The 9,493-nt window shown below is 44.1% G+C and overlaps 1 protein-coding gene across 1 annotated transcript; it reads right to left on the minus strand.

Annotated features, from left to right (window-relative positions):
* Window positions 1-306: 306 nt before the first annotated feature.
* LOC117150617 (CD109 antigen) lies at window positions 307-9,114 on the minus strand. Its single transcript, XM_033317590.1, has 7 exons — window positions 8,948-9,114; window positions 5,957-6,809; window positions 2,118-5,865; window positions 1,861-2,054; window positions 1,626-1,800; window positions 1,452-1,557; window positions 307-1,367 (listed from the first exon to the last, which is right to left on the minus strand). The coding sequence occupies exons 2-7, from the start codon at window positions 6,805-6,807 to the stop codon at window positions 1,156-1,158; spliced, it is 5,286 nt and encodes a 1,761-aa protein (XP_033173481.1). The 5' UTR covers window positions 6,808-6,809; window positions 8,948-9,114; the 3' UTR covers window positions 307-1,155.
* Window positions 9,115-9,493: the final 379 nt, after the last annotated feature.

The following is a 9,493-nucleotide window of genomic DNA, read 5'->3' on the forward strand; positions in this document are numbered from 1 at the left end:
AATGTGAAATGCAATAACTTAATTGCATTTCCATGTGTAAATTCATAGAAATTGTAAATTTGTATTTTGGCATTACTAAGCAAATTTTTAATTTTTATGTTATGTTAACTGTTATTTTAAATAAATTTTTATATTTTAATCTCTTATAATCCGTTTGATTCTATTCTTTGGATTAATAAGAAATTTGTAAATCTTTGGAATATTTATACATTTTTGGACCCATTCTTAGATTTTGGCCTAAAATGCATTCAAATGCACTAATTCTAAAGTGGACCCAACATTCCAAGAAAGGAAAACACATTTGGATAAACATTATTTTTATTTATTTTCAGGTTTCGTTTATTACAAAAGAAAACACAAGACACTTCATAGAGATTCGATTCGATTCTTCTGGTACGGAAAGGAGCGACAATCTTAAGTTGTGTACAAAAATTTCCTTGTTCCTTGCTTAGTTAGCTTCATGTACATGGCTATGTGAGATTTGTGTTGGGAATTTATAAACTAATTGTGGTTCATATGAAGGCGTATATATACGTATCAAACTTACAAACTATGCAGATTCATTATTTGCATAAATTAATTGGACGGTTTCTTCAACGAGTTTCTCTTCATTTCGTTTAAAAAAGTATTCAAGAGTTAGATAATACAAATTAGATAAATTTCCATTCGATATGCATGCAAACTTTTGTCAAGATACATTTGCTAATGATTTCTAAAATCTATTAAAGGCATTTTGTGAAAGACACATTGATTGATATTTTCATTCCGCACTTGGAGCCCGCTCTATGATAAGGCATAGTACGGTTCGTTACGACTTACAAGATACATTAGGTGGCTAGGTGGCTACATGTGGTCTGCTACGTGTGGCAGAAGATTCTTTGTTCAGCAATAAAAATAAAATCTAATTTACGTTTAACTGCTGTTTTGTACATTCGATTCTACAGCGGGTCAGTGGAGTACAACTGAAAAGAACTAAAAATAAAACCAAAATGTTGACCAGCATTTTTGGACGGAATGCAATTTCGTTGGCAAACAAAAAACTAAAACTCAAAACAAAAAACTACAAAGTAAACACATTCAATAAATGAACAAAAACACTACGAATCTTAGCAAGGTGTTTCGAGGGTGACTTTGTGAATAGCATTCGTTTCCTTTCTATGTGAGCAGTTGCATCATGTTTAGGACCAGGTGCGTGCGACTTCGCAGTAGGTATATGAATACGCTGAAGAAGAGCAGGGACACGGACATGGAGGCGCGCCAGCCCATGTTGTAGATGGAGCAGTACGGACACTGAGAGCTGCCGCACACCTCGCAAATATTCAGCAGATATGTGGGCAGGGCATCGAATATCGATTCGTTGAATCGTTCTGTAAGCATAAAAGAAAGTAGGATGTATTTAACATTTATTTGGATTAGATGATTGACAATGGTGGTTTATAGATGTTACTTACCAGGTGCATAGTAGTCGTAAATGCGCACCGGCAGATAACGCGACATATTGGCCACTGGATACCAACGCTCAATGGTGAAGTTTACACAGATGTCCTCATGATCAAGCTGTTCAAAATTAACGAAATTCAACATTGAAAATACTGGATAATAATACAATTGCAATTGTATCTTACATAATCGAAGTAAAAGACAATCTTGCGTTCTAGATAACGAGCCCTTCTCAAATTCCTCACACGGTTGCTGAGCACATAAGTGTCCAGTTTTTGCTGCTGTATCCAATAGCCAGTCGGTATGGCCACATCCAAGACCGCCATGCCTGAGCGCTCCGACTCGTTTTGGTTTATCCAACTAAGAAATTTTAAAACTTATTACAATGGTCTTACACATTTAATGCCAATAGAAACTTACTTTTGACAAGCCACATAGGAGATATGCGACTGATTCCTGCCGTGGAAGATTGCCTTGGTGTGCAGTCCAAAGGCTGGCACTGGCGGCTTGGTCTGGAACTTCTCAATGTCCACATTGTACTGCACGTGCATCTGAAGGATGGCATAGCCAGCACCCTTGGCCTGAACCTTGATGGTGCCCCAGGCATCTGGAATCTGAGAAAGATAATATAAGTTTGTTAATAATCTATTAGAAATAGTTTTGGTAATGCCTCTTACCTCGATACTCTGCAATTTCGCCAGATTCGTGTCATCAATGTAAAGCGTTTGTGTTTTGCCGCCCTGCGAAGAGGCCTCGATCTCCACGGTCAACGAGGAAACCTCGCGCAGCCTAGATCGCACTGTGTACTCCACAAGAGCCTTGAGTGCAGCACTGGTATCCTGGGTGGATGCCCATCCGCCGTCGTTTAAGCGCTGCGAATTCAGCCACCGCACAATGGGATCCACGAAGAACTCACGGCGCGCCACATAAACCAATAGCGCGTAGGCGGTTGTCTCTATATTCAGCGAATCATATTCGTATGGCAGACGGGGCAGCGAGAACCACTTTTGATTCTCCAGCTTGCGCGGAGGTTGCGGTATTTCCTGGTTACCCCAGTACATAAAATCGCCTATAGTCCTGGCCTGACGTCGCAGGATGGCAAATACTTCCTCGGCAATCGGAGAGTTACAGAGCTGCAGGGCGTACGCTGTAATGGCCACATCAAAAGGTTGCGCCTGGTGTCTCAAGAAGTCCATATTTCGTTCTATATACGCCAAGGCACGCTGCGTGGCCAAAGCCACTCGAGAGCCCAGAGTGCCAGAGATATCCTTTACGGTGGCCAAGGTTATGAGTACATGGGACGTTAGCGTGATGTTCTTGTCAAAGTTGGTGCGATTCATCTTCCTATCCGGCAGCCATGTGACCTCGAAGAAGGATCCCTGTGGCGTCTGGTGTTGCAGAAGCCATCTCATGTTCTTTTCAATGATTGTGGCATCGATCCAGATGAAGTTCTCCCATTCGTAGAAGCTGGCCTCTTGGAACACCCTTAGGCAGTAGCTGGTCAACCAGACGGACGAATCGGAGTTGTTCCAATCGGAACGGAACAGTGAGAAGCTGCCATCGGGCCGCATAAAACTCAACTGCCGCTGATAGCCAATGTTCATGTGGTAGAAGGCATTCTTCTCCAGCGTTTTGTTGCGCTGATTAATTAAGCGCATGTACATAATCGTGTAGAGATTGGCGGCGAAACTGAAAGCATTCTGTTCGCCCGACTCCATGGGCAAGTAAAGCAGGGAGCTAGCATTTACGGGCATGGTAGGGAAAATGGGACCCACCACATCACCCACTACGGATATCCTAGCCTTGTTTGAGCCGTACACAAAGTAACGATCCACTTGGTATGGGATTTCTGGCGTTTGGGTTACATTAACATGCATGTATTCTAGGACGTAGGCACGGTTAGAGAGATCCAGTAGCACGGATTGATGACGATACTGTGGCAGACCATCCGATTCTACATGCAGTGTTCGCGTTATGGTATCTGTTCCAAGCAAAGTAGCCACGTGTAGGGTCACATCCACATTGCCCAGACGCTGAGGCACAACGGGCACGTAAACCACCGTCGTGCCTTGGGCCTCCAAGTAGATGAAGAATTGATGTTCACCAAAGCTGGTTCTGGGGTTATACGATCTGACGATGCCATCCTCCTCCACGTGCACAAACTTGTAGTCCGGACTGTCGTGCAGCACGACAATGGCCTCAATGGGGGTTATCATGTAGTTGAAAACAGTGACACGGATGCCCACCTGCTCGCCTTGTCGGCAAGCCTCCGGCATTTCCACGTTTATGAAGAATGGTTGGACACCAACGTACTCCAAGGCCTTGTTCATCATTCCAAAGCCTTTGGATGGACTCACACTGAACGCACTGACCATCCAGTAGGCGGGACGATCAGGAACCTCCACATTAAAGATGTATCGACCATGTGGTCCAATGTTCACATCCTTCCAGAGCCACACATTCTCGTAATGCCGGAGCACGCGATTGAATCGGTACTTTCTGTAGTTCAACAGCTCTGTGTCATTACGCACATGGCAATTGATCTCATCTGTTCCATCATCACAATCAAACAAACCATCGCACTGCTTCTCCAAGCGATAGCAACGTCCACTTAAACACTCTCCGAAACCCAATGTACGATTGCAGGTGTCCTGTCTTCTGGGTACATAACCATCCGTAAATACGATCAGTCCACTGTACTCAAAAGTGCGATTTGCATCGACGCCAAAGGACGAGGCGGGGAAGTACACCAGCTCATCGGGATTGCCTTCGTGAGAGTACCAAATGTGCTTATACGTTCCATTAGTCTGCTCGTCGAAGTTGGACATCTTAGTGATGATCTTGGCGTAAGTGAGCTCGTTGCCTGCCTGCATTGTGTAGAAGGCACTGTCGATGCCAGAGAGACCAACATACGAGCCAGGCTCTCCAAAGATGGCCACCTCCACTTTTTCTCCGGTTCTCGCTTTGCGATTGTTGATATATACGGTAAAGTTATTTCGGGAGATGCCATTAACTGGGAAAGTGAGGGAATCGGCCACAACCTGTCCCTGCTGGTTAATCTTCCACACTACAATCGTAGCCACAGGTGCCATTTCGGAACTCAGAACTACAGCAATGGTTTTGATGCCCTCTGTGATGGTTTCGCGGTCATTCACCAGGATAACACCCTTTGACATAATGAGATAGTTGAATTCTTCGAGGTAGAAGTTCGTACGGATGTGGAAGATGATATACTCTCCAACCACTGGTTTCTCTGTGCTGGTGGTGACCTTGATGTGCTGATTTCTGGGCGAATAGTGAGACACCAAAAGGAGCTCCGTTTGAATGCGTTCACCACGCGGATCCACAAAGTTCGCCTGCAAGCGCATGTTCTGAATGCCGTTTAAGAAATCTCTTGCTTGTGGGCGGTCGTCCAGGTTCAGGTCATTCCTAATGTCAATCTTCACCTCCCAAATGCCATCGCTCTGCTGCGACATGGGCAATCTCTGGGCGGGCCAGTCCCTCCTGCCACCATTGCGGCTCTCCACGAAACCAGAGACTTCCATTAAACCCTGGCGCAATAGGTTTGGATCGATTGGCGAACCATCATGGTACTCAACAGCTAGATATGTGGTAAATGGCATGGCGGGCTTGAAGACCTGCGGCGAATCGCCAAGGAATACCACCTTCAGACTGGAATTGTACACCCTGGCCACGGAATAACCACTGATGATCTCATCGTAGAACTTCTCACCAACAGTAGCCGTGATCAACACCTCCGAGTTGGCCAGATTGGGCACCAGGAGCTCTAGCTCCCTCAATGGCCACTTGAAGTCAAAGGTTCCATTGAAGTAGCGCAGGTAGGGCAGGGTCTTTCGATAAGTTCCGCTCCACGCCTCGTAGCTGCTGTCCTGATACTCGGGTTTCTTAACCCAGAATGGCCACTCCTCGTCGAACTGATAGTGTCGCTCGACCACATATTGATTCCTGTACAAAATATCCTGTGAAAGATCTGCTCCATCCTGAGACAGTTGTCCAGGCACATTATACTGCACTTGCGGATTCTGGTTTGGATTATTGTACCGCCATCGCTCATTGTATATGTTAGTTTGCTCCAAAGGTGATCGACCCAGGCGATACTTTTCATTTAGAACTTGGTTGCTGAAGTATCCAATTGGCCGGATCGTAGCCTTGATTGTGAGATTGCCTCTAACTGGTAGGCCACTGGTGAAGTTAGCCATCACCCTTCCGTAGATAAACGGATCCGTGGTGAAGAAGTAGGCAGGCATGGTAACATTCACTTCGAATCGGGTCTGATAGTATTCCTCCACGGTGAAGTGACTCTCCTCTTGCTGTCCCTGAGCAATTACACGGATGGTCCATTCTCCAAAAGTGGGCTGATCCGACAGTTTGTACTCCAGCGAAACGGAACCCAAGTTTGATTGACTGAAAGTTAAACAGAAATAGGTGTTTATTTACATTTTTTAATAGACTGGATGTTATATGAAAATTGTTGGAATATACAACTTTCACTTACCGCGACAGCCAACGTTTAAGAATATGCCTGTTTGGATCCAGCATGTACACATCGACGGGATTGTCAAATCCCTTCAGTTCGGTGGTGATCGGAATGGTCCTGAATCGCACAGTTTCCCCTTGCATATAAAGAGGCTTATCGGTCTGCACAAATATCGTCATGGAGCGCTGGGAGAAGTCTAGTCTTGTTTCGTTCAGGAAGGCGAGGCCACCGAAAACATTCTGGTAGAAACCTTCCACTCGAAGCTTATAGCTTCCGGTCACACTAGTTGGTGGGATTCTCATGAGCAACGTCTCCGGTATGCCCTCCTTGACATCCTTAGAGTCACCGCTAATTTGGACACCATCGCACGCGATGCTGGCATGAACGGTTATCGGGTACTGGGCTTGGAGAATGGACACGGACACCTGGTAGATTAGACCAGGTCTGACCATTCGAGAGGCCACAATGAAGTAAGTGGGCTCCCTTGAATGCAGAGATTCCAGGAAGGTGGCCTTGATGTTATAGGACGACTTTCCACGAGTCAGACTCGGCTCCTCGTTGTCCTGATAGCCTCCTCCTCCTCCCAATCGTTTATTATAGTCATCTTGCCCAGCAAGATCGTTGTAGCTTCCCGAATCTGTCCTGTACGGCGGGCGATCGCTGGGATTTGTTTGTCCAAAGTTCAGGTTGTTGTTATACTGATTCGTCTGTGGATTGTTACCCCACTGCTGGTTGGGCAGTAGCGGCTGCTGGGGATTCTGCTGGTTCTGGTTGGGGTTGTAGTAGGTGTCGCTTTGTCCGACCGCCGGTTGCAGTGCATCCAAGACGACGGCTACCACGAGCAGGGCGCGCAGCAAGTGCCACATCATTGCTGAGGAGAAGTCAGAAGTGAATGAATTAGAATCGCTCAGTATAACTGCATCTCCCGAATACTATAAATAGAGGGCTCTGATTTGGGTGATCGGCCTGTTCTTTAATGCCTGTTGAATAGGGTGTATCAAGATTTTTCAAATCCAAAAAACCAATTTTCGACATTTCCATAAAAATAGTAAGCTTTGTATAACCTCCTTCCAATATGTTGTTTTAAATATAGCCTGTAGTTAAGTATTTAAGATTTTTTTTTAAAACTTTTCGCATTTCCAAAACACCCTAATCCCTAAGTCATGGACCGCATCTCATGTTCGAGGATTGTTGTTTGTCGGTTGATTTCCGCGTGCTGCGAACAAGTCGTTAATGAGGGCGCCGACATCGGTATTAATAGACTTTAGACGCGATCCGGCAGGAGCAATGAACGTATCTTCAGGGAGATCTTTTTAAGGGGCAAGCGGCACTATGGAAACTATGTCAAACATTAAGTAAAATGTCATTCAAGTGGGCGGCGCAATTAGACAGCAAGATGTATGCCACGCTGGGATTTGGGGCGTTCGAATCTTCTTCTGAATGGGTTTTTAATGCCTTCGTTATTTATGGTTGATTGATGAAATCTCAGCTTCACAAACCACTTTGATCTTCAAGGGAGAATTGTGAATATAGAAATACTATACTATAGACAATTTTTCATATCATTATTGTTGTGAACTTTTAATTGTGGATTCTAATTACAAAGTATCACAAAATATGAAAAGTATGACAAATTGTAATTGACATTTGACCCTCAATGAAAACCGTTTTTAGTAGTTCTTATAAAACCCATTTTTAAAAATTATTTCTTTTATGTTTTTTTTGCAAATTGCCGGTGGAGGAATGTTTGCTACATTAAATAATGCGCATATTTAAGTATTCCAGCTTATCAGCACACAATCAGCCGGCACACAGGGAATACATCATTCGAGCAAGGACCTCGAAATCCTCCCTACTCAGGTATTAACCCCATGTGGCAGGGTAAGAAGTCAACGCTTAATGGCAACCATACAAAAAGGGTCCACGCCAGGAGAACAATGTGGCACTGGCACCGACTTCTAGACAAGTGAGGTGAAATGAAACTGAAGGATGGAGGGAGTGCGTGTGTGTGTTGGCTGCATTTGAAATGCATTCACTGGCGAGCCAATGAAGGTATAGGTAGCTCACTGGAACTGAGCGAAACACGCAAATGAAACGACCGGCTACCTGACCATAGATATGGTTGTCTATATGGGCCTGGGCGAGATACTCTGTGCACTGAAGCAGCAGAAGTTACTGGCCTATAGGGGTCTCTACTCTCGGCGGTGAAAACAAATACCGAACTCGTAATAATTTCAACAACGCGACTTGTAATCCACCCTTTGCGCACAGCTACACAGAGAGAAAACGGTTTACCAGATGTGAAAACACATTTGTCACCTTTTGAAATAAATAAGATCTTGCTAGGGGTTTTTTAATATTAAATTTGGATATATAAATAATTTTCATTATATAAAAAATATTAAAATATGTTATTTAAAAAAAATCTTTTCAATGAGTTTGCTTTTGTTTAAAAATGACATTTCGGAATAACCTTTATATATAACAATTATATTTGCCATCATTTTTTTCAGTGCAAGAGGGCGCACCAGCACAAGCGTAACACACAAGTAAAGTGGGCATTAATTAGCCGAGAAGACCCATTCGAAATGAGTTGAGAGGGCAAAAGTGCAATTGAAACAGCAGGCAGGACATTTTGGGCGGCCAAAGGAGCAACTGTTGGCGAAATTCGAGAGCTTGAAGGCAGAAAAACGAAAGAAGACGCCGCAATCCAATTGGCCAGCAGGTGGCCAAAACGCCAGCTTCACATTTCCTTTTAGTGGCAAAGTGCTCACAACGAAAAACATCCTCTACAATTACTAATTCCATTTAAACGATTAACAACGAGCACATAGTGAAAAGTAGTAACTAATATTTGAGGCACTTCTTCGGTTTTCGGTCAACGCCCATGTGCCAACAACAACAGCAACAACACAATAACACTGGCTTAGGCATTTTGGAGACGGCCAAACACACGATTTTTGGGCGGGTCGCCAAGTGGAAGAGCTCCGAAAATCCATTTCTACTCACCTCGGTACTGAAATCGATCTAATCTGGCTGCTCAGCAGGCCACGCACATTTTATTAATCAACAGAAAGGTAAATAAAACTAACTCGGGAACTCAAAGATTCGAAAAAATGAAACAACACAAAACCAACAGCGATCCACACCCGCTTTGATGACTGATGCAGTGTGACCGTTTGCAGAGCGTGGCGCAATACCAGACTTCAGGTGTGGCCAGGACGCTGAGAATTTAACGGTCGCACTGCGAGTTCAATCTGCTGATGTAAAAATATAAATCACAATGATTTTAATTTCATAATAAATTAGGAACAAAGAAAGTAAGCTCCTAACGTTCCAAAAATCTATCAGAAACGCGTATTTTTATTTAGTAACGAAGTTAAAGCCAAACTTATTATTTACGCGTTTCCTCCGAATTCTAAGAAATAACATATTGCCGAAATATATGAGGGAATTTAGTTCTTAGCCTGGGAGTGAGACAGAGATGGCAAGACTTTATCCGCTCAGCGTCAGTGTTGGATAATGGCGTTCTATTGCCTTTTCAGTATATATCGT

The sequence above is a fragment of the Drosophila mauritiana genome, chromosome 2L (genome assembly GCF_004382145.1).
Source record: "Drosophila mauritiana strain mau12 chromosome 2L, ASM438214v1, whole genome shotgun sequence".
Lineage (NCBI taxonomy): Eukaryota > Metazoa > Arthropoda > Insecta > Diptera > Drosophilidae > Drosophila > Drosophila mauritiana.